At 38.5% G+C, this 25,154-nt stretch overlaps 1 protein-coding gene across 5 annotated transcripts in view; it reads right to left on the reverse strand.

Moving 5' to 3' along the window:
- The window catches only part of LOC135113190 (intermembrane lipid transfer protein VPS13D-like), a 475,970-nt gene that overhangs the window by 89,427 nt on the left and 361,389 nt on the right, over positions 1 to 25,154 (reverse strand). For all 5 annotated transcript variants that reach the window (XM_064028315.1, XM_064028317.1, XM_064028314.1 and 2 more), the window contains 2 exons: positions 9,263 to 9,500; positions 3,436 to 3,616 (listed from right to left, as the gene is read on the reverse strand). In XM_064028315.1, coding sequence (XP_063884385.1) covers positions 3,436 to 3,616; positions 9,263 to 9,500 — 419 coding nt within the window. The remainder of the gene's footprint in view (positions 1 to 3,435; positions 3,617 to 9,262; positions 9,501 to 25,154) is intronic.

Below are 25,154 nucleotides of genomic sequence, written 5' to 3' on the forward strand. Positions count from 1 at the left end.
CAGCACTGACTCACAAAAAGCATTCCATTCCATTGACTAACAAAACCAACAAAAAATTCAAAACAATTCTACATAAATTCACATGCACCAACAGAGAAGGGGCTCCACCTTGCCCTTGAGAGGAGGGACTGAAGAGTGCTAAGTGACCTCAACTAATGTAAATGGATTGAATGCAGCTGGGAAGAGAACATAAATATGTAGTGAAAAGTGTTAGAAGGGAAAGGAAAGATGTGGCAGGAGTACAAGAGACATGCTTGAAAGGTTCTGGAATGATTGATTGCAGGAATGCAGTGAGATTGATGTGTGTAAGGGACTAGAAAGATGAATAGTATGATGTGGTGTGATTGAGAGAAGCAAGCGAAGAGGAAGAGGTGTGACCAATACCTCCCCTACAGCACTGCACTAACCACTGTCCCCAACATCCTGTATGTGGTCAACAGTAAAACTTCTAGAAGTCATCCTTGACAACCAGCTTTCATGGAAATGTGGCCATATACCACTTGTTTCAGATGACATGCCTCAAATCCCTAGGTGTTCCACCCAATGAACTTATCTACATTATGCTGTGCAGTTCTAGTCACTATATTACAGGAAGGATATGTAGGTCTATGACTAAAAGGATACAGGGTATGAGGGGTATTCCTTAGGAAAGGAGACTAAACCTCTTAGATTTGCATTCCTTTGAGAGGGATAAGTTAAGAGTGGACCAGATAGAGGTCTTTAAGTGGTATTGGTGTTATAACAAGGGCATAAGCAAAATTCTCTGGACCAGTAATCATGATAGAACAAGAAATAATAGATTCAAGCTTGAAAAAGTTAGCTTTAAAAAAGAGATTGGAAGGAACTGGTTCTCAAACAGTATGTTACTCTAAGTAACCAGGTTGTTGGTGCTTAGTCATTAGAGAACCTTAAAAGATTAGAAAAATTTATGGATGGGGATGATAGGTGGAAATGGATAGGTATGTTTCATACAGGGACTGCCAGGTATAGGCCTGATAGCTTCTTGCATCTTCCCTTATTTTCTTGTGATGAAAATTAACCTAATTACTTCTGTCTGGTCCTTGTCATTAGCTAACACACAAAGATACTCCTTTGAAAGAGTCCAAGAGAGGGGTGTAAAAATAATCCTTGACCTAGCTTACGCAGCTAATGATCAAGCCCTTCTCAAGGAGGAGGCAGTAGACACCTGCTGAAATGATAATTACTCCCGGTGAGGTCTAAAGCACTGGATCAGAGGGTGCTGTGAACTTATCATTAAACCCAGCTGTGACCTTACTGAACATTTCCCTTTGTGTCTCACAACACAACAGGGCAGTCACAGCCTGCCCTCTAAAGACAACTCTCTTCCTTCACACAAAACTACATGCATCTAATTACACACACACCCTTCACTAAAAATTCAAAATTATCATGGTGACTCCTACACCAGCCTCTAAGTCCCCCTCTGAGGAGGGGGCCACAAATGTTCCCAGGTTGGACTGCTCTTCTGGTATTGACAATAAGTGTCTTGTCACCCACCTTAATTTTTTCTTCATTAACTTCTGCAACATTTGCAGTCTTAAATTTAATTTTTAATCTGTAGAACACCACCTCTCCTCTACTAAACCTCATCTTTTTATTCACTGAAACACAGGTGTCTGAGGCAACTAACAGTAGCCCCTTTTCTGTTCCCTCCTACTTTCTCTATCCTCATTTTCAATCCAAAGCTGGATGTTGCATTTATACGCACAATGACAACCTACTCTCGTGCCCACACTCTTGAATCTTCCAAGTTTTCCACCATCTGGCTACGACTACAGAGTTACTCTCAAACTAAATTGATCTGTGCAGTATACCTCTCACCTAACTCCTCTGACTATACAAAATTCTTTGACCACTTAACTTCCAAAGTGGAGCACATTCTACACTGACCCAGGATTGTCTACCAATGGATCACTGTCAATACTATTCAGTGGGTAATTACAATACGACAGATGCATAAGAATATAGATAACATGAACTTCCACAAATCTTATGTGTGCATGCTTGCACACTTTTTTTTCATTATGACCTCTCATCTTTTTCTTATTCCAGTTTTACATTTTTATTTTATGACTTTTTTTTCACATGTCAACCAATTTGTTTTTGAGATGTCATGGCATTTCTCTTTTGAAAGAGTTCAAGTTGTAGGCAGGAGGAAGTACAGTCAAGATAAGCATTCCAGAGTTTACCAGTAAAAGGAATGAAAAGGGTTAAGATATGAATTAACTTTTGACAAATAGGGATGAAAGTAGCAGTCTTGTGAAGTGAAGCTTCAGGAGGAAAGGAAGCATGCAGCTGACAAGCTCAAAAGAACAGTAACCATGCAAATAGTGATACAAGATAATAAGAGACACAACATTCGTGTGGTGAAAGATAAAATCAACAAAGACTGCCAGAAAGGTGGAACCACTTAGAGAGTTGGAACCACTGAGATAAAAAGCTTTAAATTCCACTCTGCTTAGGAGTCCTGTACAAGTTGAATATTCTCATATGTGGGAGAAGTACTCCACACAGGACAAATAAGGCTTATGACAAATAATAGCAGCTGGGAGTATGGAAAAAAAAAAAAAGAATCAGAGGAGGCAACAGAACACCTGACTTCAAGAGGTATGAAATTTATGGCTAAGATTTTTTTGTGAAGCCCAAGTATGATCAATATACATAGAGGAGGAGGATAATTGAATGTTACTGAAGATGAGGGGATAGTTTTCTGTAAGGTTGTGTTAAATGGATAAATGAATTAATTAATTTTTTTGGCAGTGAACAACAAAGGTTTCCCCCTCCCCACTCTGAAATAACAAGAGTTATGTGTTCTGTGGCTTCTCTATGTGAAATGTAAAATTTCTACTGGGTTCTTATTCTTCACTTCCCATTACCATACTTCTTAAAGGGGGGCTGTCCAGTAGATGAAGTTGGAAATGTCACTTTTTTCTGAGAAAAATTAGGGGCATAGCTGTGCCATCTGGCAACACTGTAGACAATTTTTACAGCTGAATTCATGGAAATAGTTGTGTTGTGGCCTGAAGTATGACCTCTACTCTGTTAACTTTTTTTTTTATCTTGAATGATGGTATTCACATACATAATAGTCTTTCTCTGCTGTGAAAACTAAATTTTTAAGAAATGCTTCAAAATATAGTTCTACTCAGCAACTTAGACTGTCAATCTGTCAATGATGAGATGTCAAGACAGCTAGAGCTACTCAGTGAGGCTCAGTGCTCTAAGGAGGGTGGTGCATGTAGTATCTTGATCATACTCTTCTTCCTCCACTACCTTACATGCTGCTGGCATACCGCAATCATACTGAGGGCTCAAAACTATATAATCATATTAACTTTTCCTCACTTCTTTCTACTTCCTTCTCTTCCTCTCTTAGGCTATATTCCCCATCCATCATTTTCTCCTACACCTCACCTGGAATGAGGCCAAGGAAGCCATCCTTAGCCTGGACAAACATGTTGACGTGAATGCAACAAAGCCGTCCATCTTCAGTGAAACGCCATGTCTGGGTCAGCCTGCGTCGCTCATCTGGTTTGCGAAGCATCAGGGGTACATACTCTGAGGGCTGGGGGGCACAGCCAGCAATATCCAGGACCTGTCAATGGGTTTTAAGGGGTATGTTTAAGTGTAGATAAGTTGTATATATACAAACTTATAATTCTCAAATTATATACCTAATGGTAAAAAGCAAAGATAGCATCAAATAAAATGGCATAAAAACAAGTTTGCTGTGAAAGTGAGTTTACAACATAGATTGGAGTTATACCACTAACTTTGTCGTTTTAGCTCAGTATTTATGAAAGACCTAATGTAAGATTATGGTAAAAATTGTCTTGTTTCTGAATGGTGGAAGCTGGGATTAAGGAATAAATCTATGTATGACTTAGGTAGTTAGAGTAATGTAAGTAGTGTCCCAGCATCAAAGATTAATGTCTGGCTACATGCTGCACTATGTACCAGAAAACTGTAAATGGCAATTCAATCCAACCCAGCTTATGTACCTTGGATTGCTGTAATGATCAATCTCACAATCACTCTTGAGGGGCAAGTGAATCCATTGCTCTATCAGTAATGTGCTAGGCTTTCATGCTTGGAGTTCTTAATGCAGTGTTTTTTTTCTGACATTTTTTTATTTATTTATTTATTTTATTTGTTTTATGTAGGAGGGCAACTGGCCAAGGGAGGAAAAAAAAAAAAAAAAAAAAAAAAAAAAAAAAAAAAAAAAAAAAAAAACACTGAGATGCCAGTCCCAGGAAAGGGTCCAAAGCAGTAGTCAAAAATTGAAGGATAAGTTTCTTGAAACCTGCCTCTTAAAGGAATTCAAGTCATAGGAAGGTGGAAATACAGAAGCTGGCAGGGAGTTCCAGAGTTTACCAGAGAAAGGGATGAATGATTGAGAATACTGGTTAACTTTTGCATTACAGAGGTGGACAGAATAGGGGTGAGAGAAAGAAGAAAGTCTTGTGCAGTGAGGCAGCGGGAGGAGGGGAGGTATGCAGTTAGCAAGATCAGAAGAGCAGTTAGCATGAAAATAGCAGTAGAAGAACCTGGTGGAGACGTCCCGGAACCCCTAACTTCATAGAAGCTATTTTAGCTAGAGATGAGATGTGAAGATTCCAGTTCAGATTATAAGTAAAGGACAGACCAAGGATGTTCAGTGTAGAAGAAGGGGACAGCTGAGTGTCATTGAAAAAGAGGGGATAGTTGTCTGAAAGGTTGTGTTGAGTTGATAGATGGAGGAATTGAGTTTTGAGGCATTGAACAATACTGAGTTTGCTCTGCCCCAATCAGAAATTTTAGAAAGATCAGAAATCAGACGTTCTGTGGCTTCCCTGTGTGAAATGTTTACTTCCTGAAGTGTTGGACGTCTATGAAAAGATGTGGAAAAGTGCAGGGTGGTATTATCAGCATAGGAGTAGATAGGATAAGAAGTTTGGTTTAGAAGGTCATTGATGAATAATAAGAAGAGAGTGGGTGACAGGACAGAACCCTGAGGAACACCACTGTTAATAGATTAAGGAGAACAGTGACTGTCTACCACAGCAGCAACAGAATGGTCAAAAAGGAAATTTGGGATGAAATTACAGTGAGAAGGATAGAAGCCGTAGGAGGGTAGTTTGGAAATCAAAGCTTTGTGCCAGACTCTATCAAAAGCTTTTGATATATCCAAGGCAACAGCAAAAATTTCACCAAAATCTCTAAGAAAATGACCAAGACTCAGTAAAGAAAGCCAGAAGATCACCAGTAGAGCAGCCTTGACAGAACCCATGCTGGCGATCAGACAGAAGGTTGTGAAATGATAGATGTTTAAGAATCTTCCTGTTGAGGTTAGATTCAAAACCTTTAGAAAGACAGGAAATTAAAGCAATAGGACAGTAGTTTGAGGGATTAGAATGGTCACCCTTTTTAGGAATAGGCTGAATATTGGCAAACTTCCAGCAAGAAGGAAAGGTAGATGTTGACAGAGTTGAAAGAGTTTGACTAGGCAAAGTGCAAGCAGTTTTGGAGAATGACAGGAGGGATCCCATCAGGTCCATAAGCCTTCCGAGTGTTTAGGCCAGCAAAGGCATGGAAAACTTCATTGCGAAGAATTTTAATAGGTAGCATGAAGTAGTCAGAGAGTGGAGGAGAGGGAGGAAGAAGGCCAGAATCATTCAAGGTAGAGTTTTTAGCAAATGTTTGAGTGAAGACCTCAACTTTATAAATAGATGTGATAACAGTGGTGCCATCTGGTTGAAATAAAGTAGGGAAAGAAAAAGAAGCAAAGTTATCGGAGATACTTTCGGCTAGATGCCAGAAGTCACGAGGGGAATTGGATCTTGAAAGATTTTGACACTTTCTGTTAATGAAGGAGTTTTTGGCTAGTTAGAGAACAGACTTGGCATTGTTCAGGGGAGAAATATAAAGTGCATGAGATTCTGATGATGGAAGGCTTAAGTACCTTTTGTGGCCCACCTCTCTCTATCATGTATAGCACGAGAACAAGCTGGAAGATTTGGAAGGTTTAGATCTAGAAAAAGAGTGCAGAATGTACGCCTCCATGCCAGACACTACTACCTCTGTTATGCGCTCGGCACACAAAGACGGATCTCTGACACGGAAGCATTAGTCATTCCAAGGAAAATCAGCAAAGTACCTCCTCAGGTCCTCCCAACTAGCAGATGCAATACACCAGAGGCACTTCAGGTTAAGGGGATCCTGAGGAGGGATTGGAGCGTTGGAGAATATACAGATATGAGACTGTCATCGGAGAAGCCCAACGGAGAAGAGAGGGTAACAGCATAAGCAGAAGGATTAGAGGTCAGGAAAAGGTCAAGGCATATCTCCAAGACGGTTAGGAATACGAGCAGGGTGTTGCATCAGTTGCTCTAGGTTGTGGAGGATAGCGAAGTTGAAGGCTAGTTCACCAGGATGGTCAGTGAAGGGGGAGGAAAGCCAAAGCTGGTGGTGAACATTGAAGTCTCCTAGAATGAAGATCTCTATTTCTTATAGTCAGAGGAATTAGGTGAGAGGTATACAGCACAGATAAATTTAGTTTGAGAGTGATTCTGTAGTCATAGCCAGATGGTGGAAAACTCAGAAGATTCAAGAGCGTAGGCACGAGAGCAGGTTAAGTTCTTGCACACATAAACGCAACATCCAGCTTTGGATTGAAAATAAGGATAGAGAAAGTAGGAGGGAACAGAAAAGGGGCTACTGTCAGTTGCCTCAGACACCTGAGTTTCAGTGAGGAAAAGAAGATGAGGTTTAGAAGAGGAGAAATGGTGTTCTACAGATTGAAAATTAGATCTTAGACCGTGAATGTTGTAGAAGTTAATGAAGAAAAAGTTGAAGGGGGTGTCAAGACACTTAGGGTTGTTATCAGAAGAGTAATCTGACCTGGGGACATTTGTGGTCCCCTCCCCAGATAGGGACTCCGAGGCTGGTATAGGAGTCACCACGATGAGTTTTAATTTTTCAGTGAAGGGTGTGTGTGTGTGTGTGTGTGTGTTATTAGAGGGGTGTCAAGACACTTAGGGTTGTTATCAGAAGAGTAATCTGACCTGGGGACATTTGTGGTCCCCTCCCCAGATAGGGACTCCAAGGCTGGTATAGGAGTCACCATGATAATTTTGAATTTTTCAGTGAAGGGTGTGTGTGTGTGTGTGTGTGTTATTAGGTGCTTGTAGTTTTGTGTGGAGGAAGAGAATTGTCTTTAGAGGGTAGGCTGTGACTGTCCCCTTGTCTTGTGAGACACAAAGGAAAATGTTTAGTGAGGTCACAGCTGGTTTTGATGATAAGTTCATAGCACCCCCTGATCCAGTGCTTTAGACCTTACTGGGAGTGATTATCAATTTGGCAGGTGCCTACTGCCTCCTCCTATGAACTTCCACATTAACTGGTCAGTTTCAGTGAACTAATCTTGTTGTGGTTATGGTTTAGTCTGAGAGTGAAGAATGTGATGCCTACTTCCTAGAAGGCATCCCACCACTGCCACCACTTTATCACCTCAAACTTGAGTGAAACCACAACACATTCAGTACAATGAAATACTTAGCAACTGGTCTGGAAGCTCAAACAAATTTGAACATTGAAAGAAAGGTATCATGTTGGGGACTGTGAGCTATTAGCATTAAAGGGCAGCAAAATAATTTGCATGAAAAGTTACTGTGCCCTGGGAAACTGAGCAATAACTTTTCATGTAAAGTATAATTCTCTTCTCATGGGGTAGCAATATAGGATAGAAGGAGATCATCATATGTTTGGCAGTGTAATATACTTGTTATAACCAGATCCGGCCCCTCTCCCAGTTGCCACTAATTCAGGTCAGCTTTCCCTAGGCTACCACTTTTGTAGCCTAGTGTGATGCAAATTACTACATGAACCCAGGCCAGTTCACTGGTCACACACAGTTACAAGGATCAGAGATTGCCACCCTGTCCCAGTCTACAGGGAAAAAATATACAATACCAACTTCTCACACTTGCTGAGAAAGGATTCGCCCAGCCACATACCAGGTAGAGACAGACAAAAAAAGATGCCCCAAACATGATGCTCTAATACCCCGTGGGCTTCCTCCCACAGGCAGTCCACCCACTGCCCAACAGGATATTATAGCTCTGGTCCGAGTTCAACTTGTCTCCAATCTCTTCAAAGGCAGGCTCAACCCTCATAAAACTGGTGAGCCTGGAGAGAAAGAGAAAGCAGACAGCAGTGCTCGGACAGCAACACAAACTAGTCCTTTGACCAAGGTGAAGACACTAATAAACAAGGCCAGTAGCATTTAACACAATGACACCCAGACACAGGGACTTCAACACCGGAGACAGGGGACCAGGGACGCTGTACAACACACACTCACAGACCATGAGTAGCACCAAGGCCAAAATAAGCCTTTCCAAGATGCCCATACTAGCCATGGATAGGCCCCACATTTGGGCTTCCACAATACTATACTCTGGGAAGTGCATGACTAAGCTTACCTCAAACACTAGTCACCTTATGCCCCCTAACACACTCTCCCATACAATCCACTATCTGCACACACCTGCTTTCTTCTCTTGTCAGGCAACTACTAATACAATCACAGCATGGTGACAAAGGAAGAGGGAGCCAGTGGGCAGAGCTTTCCCATGATCAGGCAAGACACAAAATATGGGGGAGGTAGGGGATGGAAAATATGGGTGGGGTGCTGGGGCAGGGTTCGTTCTGCCCCACACACACAAGACTACATCGCTCTGAAAAGAAGACTAGGTTTATAAAAATCATTACACCCTTATTAAAGGGACTGGGTGGGATTTAATTCTTTTAAACTAAGGTACAATTCTTCACCTTAGTTATTAAATTCAACTCTCTGTAATAAGGCGAAGTAAGGGAAAAATTTGAAAGATTAAATGGATAAACGGTGCACATCTTTATACATAAAACACAAGATATCCACGTGGCAAGGATGAGTCATCATCCTCCTCCCCTTCCTCTTGACTCTCTTTCTTCTCCTTCTCCTCTTCCTTCTTTCTATTCTTCCTCCCCTATTCTGGCCACTAAGGCATTCTACATTACACACTCTTCCCTGCACGAGCAAAATGCTCCTGCAGTATGAAACCGTAAGGAGTAAATAGGCAGCATTACTTAGGTAAGAATTGAGTACAAGATGGGAAATGAGAACAAATGTCATGTGATGGAATTACAGAAGAGCAGACATGATGTCTGCTATAAATAATTATGGGAGACCAAGATATGGCAAGAAAGAAAGGTAACCTACCAGTGAAGCAGCATTGTTGGCAGCCTTCCTACTGGAGGGGTCATGGGGAGGTGATGAACCTTCATGCTGCAGCCTGCCTGTAGAGGTCATTCGCCACAGCTGTGACCGCCTACCATTCTCCTTCCTTGAAAGTTTGACCATTGTTCCCTCTGGCACATCTAGCACCAGCTGCTGGCACTCCAAAGCACTTGGGTCAAAGGTCACATTGTCTTCTTCTCCACTGCTGCTGCCACTTGCACTGCATAATGAAGCAAAAATGTGACTTTTATTATCCTTTATTTTTATCTAGGCAAAGAACATACTAACACATTATTTGTTTATTACTCAATATCAAATTTAATACATCAAATCTATTTCTATATCAGGCTGACATTACTAAACAAGGAGAATAGTCAAGAGGAGGTACCACACCCACACAATCATACTCACAATCAAACTTTACTCTTTTGACCAGTACTGTGCTAAAATGGTATAAAAAAAAAAAGTTTGATGCTGTCAAAAGCAGAGTAATTCAAGTTGCCTCCTATTTGTCTATTCAAAAGGATAATGATGAAAAATGTTTGGCAAATGTAAGATCACAAAAAATTCTAAATTCCACCACAAACAGGCTGACATTCATGCCACAACATATGGTAATAGCTCCACATTTCTGTCCCTACATTTCCAAGATGACAAGACTGTGCATGCCAAAGTTAAATTTAAAATATATAGTTTGGTCATGCCACAGTATAAGGTGACAGCTGCACACTTTTCAATCTCTACATTTTCAAGATAAAAAGCTGTGCATGCCTAAGTTGAATCTTAAAATATAGTTTAGTGACTACTAGTTTTGCTCACTTGAAAACAAAATATCTGAAAAAAATACATGAAGAAAGCTACTGCAAGAAAAAGGATGAATGAAGTGAAGCAAAATGTAGGTTTCAACTCTCAAATATATAAGCTAAATCATTTACCAAGGTTTTCCTCATTAAAAATTACTTTTCCTTGAAAATGCATAAAGCTGGATGACATGTTTACTGTGTGCTGTCCATTTTTATTTCAACTACATGAAATGGTGGTAAAAAAGAAATTATATATATATATATATATATATATATATATATATATATATATATATATATATATATATATATATATATATATATATATATATATATATATATAATAATAAAATAGTTCATGTAATGCATGGCCCAGTCATGCTAGGCAAAATCATAGCAGCCAGAACCCACAATACTGTTGCACATGGCCACACTGACCTGAGTTGTACGGCCTGGCATCCTCACGCCAAGTGATGGTGTCCCCAACTAACTCTTTGCAACATTTGTCATACCAACCCATACTGACAACTGAAGGTCAGAGCAGTATGCTCATCACACGGGTGTTGTTATGAGCTTCAACTCCTGCACTGAGGCTGAAGTTTAATGTGTCTCAGTTCACCACACAAAACTAAACCTCAACTGCCAAAAATGTTCACATTTATGGTCACTGAATGGCATCTTTGGTCATTTTATTATTATTATTATTATTATTATTATTATTATTATTATTATTATTATTATTATCATTATTATTATCATTATTATTATTATTATTGTCATTATTATTATTATTATTATTATTACTATGACAAAGAATTTTACAGCATTTCAAGAAAATAAACAAATACATACAATTTAGTGCTGAAAAAATCATGATGACCTCTAATTCTATAGATAGAGCCAAATTTGAGAGGTAATACCTGTTTACTTATAGTACCCAACAAACATGAAGCACAAATTTAAAATGAGACCTGTTTCTTTACAATTTATTCAATAAAACAATATAAAAGTAATAAAGCTTTATAAGCAGAGAAAATAACTAGTTAAAAAGTATTTTTACCCCTTAAATACTGTTTATAGAAGATCCACTTGCAAACAGTTTTCCTCACTTAAAAAATGTGAATATAAGTATTTTAAAAGGAGCAGATGTATACAACACAGATGCTAAAGCTGGATTGATCTAATTAGCATTAAAGCAGCTTTAAAACCAAGAATAAAGCAACCAAAGAATGTGTGTGTGTGTGTGTGTGTGTGTGTGTGTGTGTGTGTGTGTGTGTGTGTGTGTGTGTTTTAACAAGATTTGATCAAGCTCATAATGTCCTGTCTTTTAAAGTTAATTTATCATATTTTATCTTTACTGCTATGAATGCTCCTTGTACACATAACTTCTTCAGTCAATGCATTCCACAGGCTGATTGTTGTCAAGAAAACTATATTTTCTCACATCCTTCTTCACTCTTTTTTCCTACAATTTCTTATTTTGTCCTATTTGTGCAGACTGTTGTGGTATCACAAAATTTGTGATATCAATCTTTTCTTTTTTTTCTGTACATTTGTACATCTTGATCATGTCACTTTGTTTTCATATCTCCTTTAGTGTTGGAGAGCTTCAGTTTGTTAAGCTTTTCTTCATAGCTAAGATCTTTCATTTTGTAGTTGTTCTTTGTACTTTCTCCATCTTTTCAACATGTTTTTTCAGATGTAAATTCCAAACTACTGCTGCATATTTGAATGTTGGTCTTACGAATGTTGTTACTATTTTCTTAATAATTTCCTCATCAGGTGAAGTGTAATACTTGGCTCTGTGACACTTTATATAGCAGGATTTGGTATGAGTCTTATATCACAGGTGGAAAAATTGCTTCAGAGAAATTAACTACACAGTGTGCCCCCTTGCTCTCTCAATTCAGACATATAAAAAGCAATTCATTCAGTACTACATTAGCACCAGGTTGAGGGTCTAATACTGTACTCTCAAATCCTGTTGCAGCCTGCTGATTTTTAAGTGTTGCCAAATTTTGTCATATTTTTCACATCAAGGCCATCACATTAGTCATGACATCGTAAATGACTGAATGTCATAGATTAGAGCTAAAAACCCACAAAAGTACAGCAAACTGGCTTAAACAGACAATCTGTGTAGCATCTGGTGGTGGAGTGGAAGCCAGGAAATACTGTCCCACTCCCACAGGGGAGAATCTCACCCCATAGTCCTTCTCCAAACTCTTGGCATTTTGAAGAGGCAGGTGGATGCAAATCCCACCTTAACAGCAAGGCAAATTAAGGAAAACAGTCTTCTGTCTCACAACAAGACCTCTGTCCTAAGCATACAATGCTGCCTCTATGACAACCTTGTGTACAAAAAAGTAACAGCACATAACATGCCCCTCATTATGACTTCGCAGTGAGACACCTTACTTTTGCTGCAAAATTTGGAAACTGGAGCTCAAAATAGGGGTGAAGGGTGTTCTGGACAGAAGAAGCTACATTTAAAGTGACTCGTGGCAACATGTGTGCAGCTAAGGTACTGAGCCCTGCCTGCACTGTAAAGTACCTGGAGTATATTATGGTGTGGGGTTCACTGCACTCTGGCTCTCTTATGCTAAACAAGATTATTTTTAGTTATGTTTTCTATACCTTTTCTGGTGTTAACCCTCAGCTCCTAAGAAACTGGGTGTGTTGTGTCATCTCCACCCGTTCATTGCCCCCTTACAGTTAATTATTCTATGCATGGACCTTATTTAGATATATGCAGGCAACTTGCAGACTAAAAAAAAAAATAATAATAATAATAATGATAATAATAAATAAATAAATAAATAAATAAATAAATAAATAAATAATAATAAATAAACAAATAAAATACAATATAAGAGATAAAAATAAAATAAATAAAATAAACACTAAATAAAATAAATAAACAAATAAGTAAATGAAAAATATATAAATTAAATAAATAAACAAATATACCTTATCAAGCCAAAACTGATAACATTTCATCCTATCATGATTACTAATACCAAGAATCTTGCCTACATGACTATTCTTTTATTAACCCTTAAGCAACTAATCATCCCATCATCATCTATATCTTTCTAAGAGAAGAAAAATTAAGAGCTCTAATTTCCTCTTTTTAAGAATATTATGTATCCCTTATATCTTTTCAGTCATTCTTATTAATGTTGACTTCAAATGTTCTACATCCCTCCAGTACCATGAAAAATAGAAATGCTAAATATTTTGTATTTGCCAATAATATACTGCATCTGCCATTTATCTGTCCATTCTCTCACTATATTAAGTCTGTTTGTAGAGCAGTTTCAATTAGATTTGACTTTTTTAAGTAAGAGAGGCTCTGGTGAAAAGGAAAAAAAAAGGGATGGGGAAAGAAAAATTCACTGAAGATGCCAGTCACCAGAGTGCAGTTGAAAGAACTATCTAAAATTTGAGAAATGTCTTGAAACCTCCCTCTTGAAACAGTTTGTCAAAAGTAGGAAGAAATACAAAAAGTAAACAGGGAGTTCCACAGTTTACAAGTAAAAAGGATGAAAGATTGAGGATAATGATTGACTCTTGGATTAGGGATGTGAACAGAATAAGGGTAAGAAAAAGCAGAAAGCCTCATGTAGCAAGGCCACAGGAGGAGGGGAGGCATGCAGTTAGCAAGATTAGAAGAGCAGTTCACATGAAAGTAATAACAGAAGATAGCAATAGATATAATCTTGTGGCGAAGAAAGAGAGACTGAAGACAGTCTGCCAGAGAAGAGAGATGAAATGCTTTTGATACCATCTTGTTCAAGAAAGCAGTATGAGTGAAACCCCCTATATATGTGAAGCATATTCCATACATGAATGGATAAGGCCCCATACAAAGTTAGAAGCTTGTGGGGTGAGGAAAATTGGCAGAGATGACAAAGAATGCCTAATTTCATAGAAGCTGTTTTACTGAGAGACGAGATGCGAATAAATAGTAAAGAACAAACTGAGGATGGTCAGTGTAGAAGAGGGGAAAGCTAAGTGTCACTAAAGAAAAGGATAGTTAACTGAAAGGTTGTGTCAGGTTAACAGATGGATAAATTAAGTTCTTGATGAATTAAACAACACGTTTGTTCTGCCTTAGTCAGAAATTTTAAAAAGATCAAAAGCTGGGTACTCTGTAACTTCCCTGCATTAATTGTTTTATTCCTGAAGGATTTAATGTCTGAGGAAATATCTGGAAAGATACAAAGTGGTATCATCAACATAGGAGTGGATAGAGCAATAGGTTTGGTTTAGAAGATCACTGATGAATAACTATAATAGAAAGAGTGGGTAACAAGATAGAACCCTTAGGAACAGCACTGTTAATAGACTTAAGAATAGTGACTGTCTACCACAGCAGCAATAGAACAGTCAGGAAGAAAATTTGAGATTAAGTTGCAAAAAGGATAAAAGCAGTAGAGGAGTAGTTTGGAAATTAAAGCTTTGTGCCAAACTCTGTGAAATGCTATGGAAACTATTTAACTTTTTCATTCACCCTATTGCCTTGCAGCTAACACATAATCACAGAAAGCATCACTAAACATATTTATAAATACAGTTATACCTCATGATTTGAAGGTTCTTCAATTCGAACAACTCCCAATTTGAACAGGATTGGTGAACAAATTTTGTCTTCCAATTAAAAAAAAAATGCTCGTTCAAGTGACATCACTAAGTCAATCCCCCTTACTTCCCCTCCTCCTTTCCATGTCCCCTCTCTCCCATCCCTCCCCATATCCTTCCTCCCTCTCTCTTTCTCACCCACCCACTCTCCTCTCTCTCTCTCTCTCTCTCTCTCTCTCTCTCTCTCTCTCTCTCTCTCTCTCTCTCTCTCTCTCTCTCTCTCTTCTCCACTTCCTTGCCCCATGTACTAATCTCCTTCCCTGTTTGTCCCTTCCTCCCATTGTTCCTTTCCTCTCCCTTCTTTTGTCTGGTCTCACATCTTCCTCCCTGTCACCTCCCCTCCCCATTATCTATCAGAGATAAGGGACAAGGGAGTGATACCTCACTCTCACTCCCCCTCATTCATTCTATGTTATTTTTGCTTCATCCTTTTCACTCTTTCTCACTCACATAATTCCATTTTCATTCTTTATCACTATTTTTCTATTTAGCAATTCTCAAGGTTGTCCTAACTTCCACAGAGAGAGAGAGAGAGAGTGAGAGAGAGAGAGAGAGAGAGAGAGAGAGAGAGAGAGAGAGAGAGAGAGAGAGAGAGAGAGAGAGAGAGAGAGAGAGAGAGAGAGAGAGAGAGAGAGAGAGAGAGAGAGAGAGAGAGAGAGAGAGAGAGAGAGAGAGAGAGAGAGAGAGAGAGAGAGAGAGAGAGAGAGAGAGAGAGAGAGAGAGAGAGAGAGAGAGAGAGGATTTTAGTGCAAAATTAAAACTGTGTCAACTACACCAACTGTTTTTATGACTGAAGGTAGCAGGAATTTTCAATGATTCATCATTTTGGGGTTGGTATTTATTTACAATGGTATTTTGTGTAAAATTTTAAGGTCATTGTTTTTATATCTGACGGATAGGAAGACTCACTTTTTTTGTGTCTTTTAGGATGATTTGTGTGCTGTCTTATATGCCGAAATATACAGTACTTCATGGTTTCTTCTACTATATATATATATATATATATATATATATATATATATATATATATATATATATATATATATATATATATATATATATATATATACTTTTCTTATTTAGGTTATTTCAATTCAATTTTATGTTTAGGGCTCAAAATAAATCCATAAAAAATAAAAAAACGGTGATTTTGGAACCTGTAATAGATTAATTTCTTTATATTAATTTGAATAGGATAAATTTCTTACCAATTTGAAAAGCCCAAAAGAATCAATTAAGTTAAAATCACGAGGTATCACTATAATAATAAGTTAGCTGTGGAATATGTGGCTGGGAGTTAGATGGCAACAGGGTGGTGAGTTGTAGTTGCTGGTGTTCCAAGCAGGCGACTGGCCATATTTTCCATTTGTTCCGAGATTATCCAATTGTTCCGAGCTTCTGAGTTCTTCTTAACTTAGCAGATTTAACTGGAGGAAATCAGTAGAGCAGCAAGAATGCCTTAATGGGAATGTTATGGTGGCAGCTAGTGGACGACTGCTCCCTAGGCAGGCAGGCTTGCTGTGTCCTTGCCTCCTTGCCATGTCAAACAGCAAAAGGTATTTGCCTTCCGATATCTTCTTGTCACTTTATTTATTTTAATAACTAATACTTAGTTTGTACTAGATTAACTTTAATTACCCCTTAATATGACTTTACAATTTATATACAAGTCACAACACAAACTAGTAACACATTGATAATGTGCATGATACAAGCAGAAATTTCCACAAATGCTTTTGATATGTCTAAAGGGTTCCATAGATGTTATGACTGATGCATTAGCAAATCTCACGTGTATGGAGTCATCGTACAACCAGAAGTGAGCAAAGTCAGTAGCCTGATTGGAACCTGCCACCACCAGGTTCCTGCCTTCCGTTTCAGTTCAGTCATCCAGACATCTGGACATCTATGGCATTGTTGTACGATCTACTTCAGCTCTGAAGCAACATTCACAGTGTAAAGAAGACAGCGAAATCTGCAGATAAGGAGTTTTGGGCCGATTTTGTTGAACTTTATTAAGAATAACCTTGTCTATGGAAGAGGAAAAGTAAAGATTATAGAGACAAAAGTAAAAGGAATGCAGCATATGACATCTTATTGGAGAAATTACAAAAAAGGATGCAACAGACACTAAAGATTGTGTTGCTAAAAAATAAACAACTCCATATGTGGCAATCTTGTTCATTTTTCTTCTTTACCTACTCTTTAATCTATGTTTTCTTTGTCATTTAGGTTTCTTTACATTCATGGCACTAAGAGCACAGTCTATATCCCCATTGCTGAGTAGAAAGGCTATGTCCACATTCTATCATGTCTTGGGAGAACTGAAGTAAAACTGAATATTTATGAGCAACACTGAGGCAGGAGTGAGAATGGAATTAGAATGGAACTTGATCTGTGATCATAATGTCTATACTGCCCTTAAGCCAACAGCAAAAGTTTCACTAAAATCCATAAGAGATGATCAGGAATCGGTAAGGAAAGCCAGAAGATCACTTGTAAAGTGGCCATAACAAAACCCACACTGGCAATTAGATATAAAGGTGTGAAGTGATAGATGTTTAAGAATCTTCCTGTTGAAGATAGATCCAAAAACTTTAGAGAGGCAGGGAATTAAAGTAATAGGATGGCAGTTTGAGGGATTAGAGTGATCACCTTTTTTAAGGACTGGCTAAATGTAGGCAAACCTCCAGCAATAAGGAAAGGTAGATGCTGATACAGAGTTGGAAAAAGATGGGGTATATGTGTAGACTGACAATGAAATCTGCCTAAACTGGAGAGGGAAAAATATATGTAAAATCTCTTACGTAGGGCACTATGCAGGTAAAATAAAGAAATTATTTATAAACACAGCTATATGAAGAATACTGTACATTTGTTCTAAGGAGAAATATTCTCCAACTATCCACATAATTAACAAATAATGATAACTGGTTAGAAACATCTTTACCAAGTTAAAACTATCTGAAGATATTATAGTGTATCCTCTACTCATTTTTAAGCCTATATTGATATCAATAACTTCTCCCTATTAGGCAAACTTCTTGAAATGACTACATTAATTTTGATATTCATTAAAAGAGATATGCCTGGCACATTCAAATTTTGTGCCAAAACTATACAAAGTACAGAGAGAGGAGCATCATCATTTGCCTTCAATCAAACCTATTAAGAATAAACATCAGATCTTCCTACCACAGTAACCATCACTGCACCATCACAAGAGGAGGCAGTAGACACCTGCCAAAACGATAATTACTCCCAGTGATGTCTAAAGCACTGTTCAAGGGGTGCTGTGAACTTATCATTAAATCCAGCTTTGACCTTACTGAACGTTTCCCTTTGCGTCTCACAACACAAGGGGGCAGTCACAACCTGCCCTCTAAAGACAACTCTCTTTCTCCACACAAAACTACAAGCACCTAATAACACACACACCCTCCACTCAAAAATTTTAAAATCATCATGGAGACTCCTACATCAGCCTCGGAGTCCCCATCTGGGGAGGGGACCATAAATGTCCCCAGGTCGGACTGCCTTTCTGTCGATGACCCTAAGTGTCTTGAAGCCCCCCCCAACTTTTTCTTCATTAACTTCTGCAACATTTGCAGTCTAAGATCTAATTTTCAATCTATAGAACACCACCTCTCCTCTTCTATACCTCATCTTTTCCTCACTGAAACTCAAGTGTCTGAGGCAACTGACAGTAGCCCCTTTTCTATTCCCTCCTACTTTCTCTATCCTCATTTTCAATCCAAAGCTGGATGCTGCGTTTATGTGCGCAATGACTTAACCTGCTCTCGTGCCCACGCTCTTGAATCTTCCGAGTTTTCCACCATCTGGCTACGACTACAGAGTCACTCTCATACTAAATTTATCTGTGCTGTATACCTCTCACCTAACTCCTCTGACTATAAGAAATTCTTTGACTACTTAACTTCCAAAGTGGAGCACATTCTGACCCTCTTCCCTTTTGTGGATATCTCCATTCTTGGAGACTTCAATGTTCACCACCAGCTTTGGCTTTCTTCTCCCTTCACTGACCATCCTGGTGAACTAGCCTACAACTTTGCTATCCTCCATGACCTAGAGCAATTGGTGCAACACCCTACTCGTATTCCTGACCGTCTTGGAGATACGCCAAACATTCTTGACCTTTTCCTGACCTCTAATCCTTCTGCTTATGCTGTCACCCTTTCTTCTCCGTTGGGCTCCTCTGATCACAATCTCATATCTTTATCTTGTCCTATTGCTCCAATCCCTCCTCAGGATCCCCCTAAGCGAAGGTGCCTCTGGTGTTTTGCCTCTGCTAGTTGGGGGGACCTGAGGAGGTATTTTGCTGATTTTCCTTGGAATGACTACTGCTTCCGTGTCAGAGACCTGTCTTTGTGTGCTGAGTGCATAACAGAGGTGATAGTGTCTGGCATGGAGGCGTACATTCTTCACTCTGTTTCTCGTCCTAAACCTTCTAAACCTTGGTTTAACACAGCTTGTTCTCGTGCTATACATGATAGAGAGGTGGCCCACAAAAGGTACTTAAGCCTTCCATCACCAGAATCTCATGCACTTTATATTTCTGCCCGGAACGATGCCAAGTCTGTTCTCCAACTAGCCAAAAACTCCTTCATTAACAGAAAATGTCAAAACCTTTCAAGATCTAACTCCCCTCGTGACTTCTGGCATCTAGCCAAAAATATCTCCAATAACTTTGCTTCTTCTTCTTTCCCTCCTCTATTTCGCCCAGATGACACCACTGCTATCACATCTACTTCTAAAGCTGAATTCTTTGCTCAAACCTTTGCAAAAAACTCTACCTTGGATGATTCTGGGCTTGTTCCTCCCTCTCCTCTGACTACTTCGTGCCACCTATTAAAATTCTTCGCAATGATGTTTTCCATGTCCTCGCTGGCCTAAACCCTTGGAAGGCTTATGGACCTGATGGGGTCCCTCCAGTTGTTCTACGAAACTGTGCCTCCATGCTTGCACCTTGCCTAGTCAAACTCTTTCAACTTTGTCTGTGAACATATACCTTTCATTTTGAGCTGGCTTTGTACTTGTCCCACAATTGCCTGCATTGAGAATCATCTGTATAATATGTTATTAAACTTTTAAAATACAAAAACATCCAACATTTCATAACATTCCTCCTCTTGTACATGCTCATGCTGCATATACTGTGCTGAAAAATATAGCTACATTAGATCAATATACATATTACATGTAAGCGGTGCTTTATATTTCCACAATAGTGAAGAGGGAGGACAACTAATTTGTCTTTCCAAAGCCTTTGCACAGAACCTATTAAACTTAGTGCCTATGAAGGCATTTAGAACCTATAGAGCCTTGAAAAGATAGAAATGATAGTACATGAAGAAAACGTGTCTTGGATGAGTGAATGCATGGCACATTCCTTTGAAAATAAAATTCCATAATCTTTAGTCTGAGCCTCACTTTAAGGGGAGAGTTTGCCTATATTTGTAAATTGGGTAAAGTTGTTGATTAGCTTGTATGTTATGTATAAAATTGTCATCATATCCGAGTTTCCAGTAAATAGTATCGATATGTATTTAGGTACATTACTATTGTTATTTTTTTTCTTTCAAAATGTTAAGAATCTATCTACTCAGTCATTTTTGCATACTATTTTGTTTTGCCACTTGCACACAAACTACTTCATAACTCTCCAAACAAATTGTGTGTTTTTTAAATCCTATGAATTTAGTCAAAAATTTTTGTACTAAATTTGAAATCTAGAATATTTTTGTGCTGGCCAGAAAAAAAAAGTATAACCTTTGTCAAAAAAATTCTTGCACAATTTGTTCTATGTTAACTCAAGTTCTTCACCCAAGTTTTTTATAACAATTGGGCAAAGCATAAATAAGGAGATGCATTTTAAGTTCTTGTACCCCTTATTGTGAGAAAACATTGATTTTAGATTTTTTCCATTTTCATGTTATAGCATATTCTAAAGTTATAATGTAACAAACGTCTTATCACAAGATTCTTTATTGTTCAGTAATCATAAATAAATAATTTTCAGGTACCTGGTCCTCCTTTGTAAAGATGTTAATCATTCAAGGGTGAGGGCATCATGATGCTCTCACCCTTGACATCATTCGTGTTGTCATGTTTATTCATATTTAGAATCCCCTTGTTTGTACTCCTTGCTGGGACACTCCCTTACTTTTTTCTTCCTTTTTTTCTTGAATGGCATACTGATTATCCTCTTTTCCCTCTATTTCAACCCTTTTTCTATATAAGGGTTGGTCCTAAACATGATTGTTAGCAGGTGAAATTTATCATAGTCAAAATTGTGTTCCAAGACAGTCACCTGTGTGGAAAAATTCACTCTAATGTACCTTCTCCACTAACAAAGCTGTGGTACACTTCCCGCAGATTCATCTCAGTGAACTTCTTACCCTGTTCCCCTATGAGCTTGAATATCTTTGGTGGAGCATGCCAATACCTTGTCTTGCATGCAGTGCACACAACATCGAAGGTGGTGTCCCATCTGTTACAATTGGTGCTTACTGAGTCGCTGCCTGCAGTTTCTCTTTCAACAATGTAAACCAGCGACCAGAGACTGAAGGTGGTTTTCAATAACAATGCACTTGTGGTCACACACTTGATTAACATATGCAATTTGATCAATATATGACAATTTGTGACAGTAAGGTAAGGTTGATGGTAGTGATGAGGCAGCTGAAGTTGTAGGTGGTGAGGCAGCTGAAGTTGTGACTGAGGCAGATGAGGTAGCTGAGGCAGAGGAGGCAGGGAGAGGCATTGTCGTAGTGATATGGGTGAACAGTGAGCTGCTGGTGGTCCATTTTCCAGTTCCCTTTCCTCTTCTTTCTGGCATATTTTGCTCTTCACCTGTTTTTTTAGACAGTTCTGTTTACTTTTGTAATGCCTGTGAAAGCCAATACTGAAGCTTATCAAGGCACATAAGTGAGTGCAAGGATGTGCAAGTCAACCAAAGTGAGTGTGACCCTCTCTCCCTGAGGCTCCGATGAGCATTGGCTGGCTTGTTGTTGCCTTGGCTGGTCAGACACACTCACATGCTGCATGAAGCTTCTAGACATATAGGAGAGAACTTATAAGGTATTATTTCATTACATTCACTGAAAATAAAGTAACAATGTGACCTCTATCACCCACACTAAGACAAGTGCACCATGCCCATCTATTGGGTTTAAACTTTGGCTTGATAGGTCATTTAAATTTTTGGAAAAAGAAAAAAAACTTTCCCATTTGATACCTCACACTTCAGTGTGAGGTTAGATATCTAGTGCAGCTAGATAATTTTCCTTAATTTTGATATGTCGCATATTTTCATATTAAACCGTGGCAAACTCTCCCCTTAACAGATGTGATATATGGTCAAGGCAACTGTCACATTTCTGTCCTTCCTGATAACAGGAAATAAAGAAAATAATTAAAATTCTGTGGTTTTCAATACAATATTTTCTGAGGGGTACTAGATCAGAGGAGTCTTAAGGTGTTTATGTATGTGTAACAACAATACCAACACATTGAAACAAGGCAGAAAGTAAATGGTGGAGGCAGCAGTGAAAATCTAGAAAGCAGGAAACTAGGTACTTACATATGCAATGGCAACCTTCTTCAACAGGACAGAAAATACATGGTTAGTACATGTCATTTAGCAAGGCATGAGAACTTTAAAAGTGAATGAGCGAATGAAGGATGAGTTTGCATGTATATGTGTATGCATGTATCTAATTATGTACTAAACTAGCAATTGTTTAATTCTTTCTCTATATCCATCATCATCTAGTTTGTTCTCATAATTAAAGATAGTATTTTCAGCTCTCACTTTTCTACTTCCAATCCATCTCAATACATCTACGTGTGGTGGATTATTTGAACACTTTACCAGATTGATAAAAATCTCCAAAAACTCTGGGTATTTCACATAAGGTTAAGGTCAACCTGTGTGTCATGGAGCAAAGGTGATAGGCTGGTAGTAACACACAATCTCAGGCCTTAATTGCGATCTCTCTCTCTCTCTCTCTCTCTCTCTCTCTCTCTCTCTCTCTCTCTCTCTCTCTCTCTCTCTCTCTCTCTCTCTCTCATTACTTGGATAAAATGTGGAACTACCATTCTCCATCAAATTTCATCAATAAAGGGAATAAAATAATGGCAATCATATTAGAAATATATAGGCAATGATCATGATAGTGTGTAGCCAAAGTGAAATGCCTCATAAGCTCTTCCCTTAATGTCAAAAAGAAGCAGTCTCTTCATATTATGACTTCCCCCTACAAAAAAATGTTAACTAAGGCTCTATTAGTGATGATTTTCAATATTTACTACTTGGTGATGTTTCTCTTTGTCTTAACTATTTCTGAACATGCTGACACAAAATTGGCTAGCTAGTGCATGTAGCAGATCAGGGGAAAGCTCCCACAACACTTCCACAAAGCCTCCTTCAGTGTTGATATATTGCTTGCATTGAAGTTCAGCATTTTTTTTTTCATTATGCTCCTCAGGTTTTTAAGGTTAGGCCTACTTCCTGACTAATTTTTAAAATTAATGTTTCACTGTTACACTTACCTAACCTTTCTTCAAGATTGCTGTCCCTTAACTAAGAATACAAAATTTTCATCACCAAGGTAACTAATGCCACACCATCACTGAAGGAGAAACATTTGATAATTTGAATGATGTACCATAGATTATATTGATCAAAGTTTCTTGGCCAGTACTCTACCAAAAGATGTTCAAGCTATTGTGAATGTTCTCATATCATACTATACTACTCCTCTCCATTGTTCAGGTGACCAGTCTCATTGTTCAAGTGCAAACCTCAGTCTCTTTATCTTGTCTGTTGGTGACAACAGGCTCTTTTGTGGAGGTGACTGAACCGACAGACATTGTGTACTATAACTTGCTGTGTAGTTTCTACAGATACTTTATTCAGGATCTTTTTTCTCTAATTTTTCTGGTAGAAAGGGAAGGATCAACACAAAGTTCACAATTTTCATAGTGTTTCTTGACAGATTGCTGTCATTTAGGAACTCCTGATGTATCAAGAGTTGATTTACCAAGACTCTCCCTGCATTGACTAAGGCAGTGTTTGAGTTCTTAAATTCTCTTCTGTAGTGTTTAGGAAGCAGCCTTTTGTGGAATATCAATATGTGTGATATTCTCCTGATTTCTGTGGTTTCAGTCATTGCTGATCTCACTGATAAAGGAATTTGAAAATGACGAATACATGTTTATGACATAAGACTGTACCCTTTCTGAGTAATGCATCATATCAAAATCTTTTATCTTATATCATTGAGAGGCAAACTTGACTCTCATTAAAAGTTCTTTTAGTTTTTGGAAAAGAAAAAAAAATAAAAGCAAAATTTGGGTGATGAAATGACTTGATAGGAGGCAGCTGATGATGTGGCTCAAGAAGAGGCAATTGATGGCACAGCTTGAAGAGAGAGAGAGAAAGAGAAAGACATGATGAAAGGTTTGAGGGAAGACAGCTTATGATCTGGTCTGGAGTGTGGCAGGTGATAAGGCAGTAATGAGACATCAGGGCTAGACAGTGACAAGGGCTTGTTCTTGTTACATCACCACCACCTAACACTTTTTGCTGCAGTCATCTGCTGGCAAAGCTGCCCATATATGCATGTTAACTTTGGGCATTAGGTAAAAAGTTTTAGTAACAATATCACACTGAGCCATGGCTGAGACAAAGAAGGAACGAGAAAATCAGTACATATCCCTTAACATGTACTTGTGGCACTGTGCACTCTGGAGAATTACATCATTCTACATGCCATCATAAATGCCACTAGGACTGACAGATTCACATGAATGCACTGGTATTGTAGTGCCATGTCAAGATGTAGAAATACAAGCCAAAACTGGACTGGACGTAAGATACCATAATTAAGATAAGATACATAAGATACCATTTAGCGAAGGCTAGTTCTGGCTTGTCAGATGTTATGTACACCTGCTGAATTTATAAGAGATTAATTTCTCAGTGTTTCATTATGGAGAAAATACTTCTTTTTTTCAATCATGACACTATCAGCATGGCAGTGGGTTGAAGGATGGATGAAGGGGATGGGATAAAATCTAGTGTAAACTTGTGATGGTGTGGTATAACTCATTCAGCCAAGAAACAAGTGTTTCCTGTAAGGAGACAGAAAACATGGATGAACCTGAGACTTCCTTGCATATACTCTGGCAAAACTTTACAAAAATCATACCTACACTTCCCACAGACACACTTACATACTTATGCTACCACATTAAATTAAAGAAATACAAGAAATTAATCTAGAAGGATGTGAGACATGCAATGTCAGAGCAGGATATAGAAACAGGAGTAGCCAAGAGGTATGTTACAGTCCAATCTGTTAAGACTTGTCCTTCGGGCCTGTCAGGTCTATTTTCGATCC

The sequence above is a fragment of the Scylla paramamosain genome, chromosome 25 (genome assembly GCF_035594125.1).
Source record: "Scylla paramamosain isolate STU-SP2022 chromosome 25, ASM3559412v1, whole genome shotgun sequence".
Classification (NCBI taxonomy): Eukaryota; Metazoa; Arthropoda; class Malacostraca; order Decapoda; family Portunidae; genus Scylla; species Scylla paramamosain.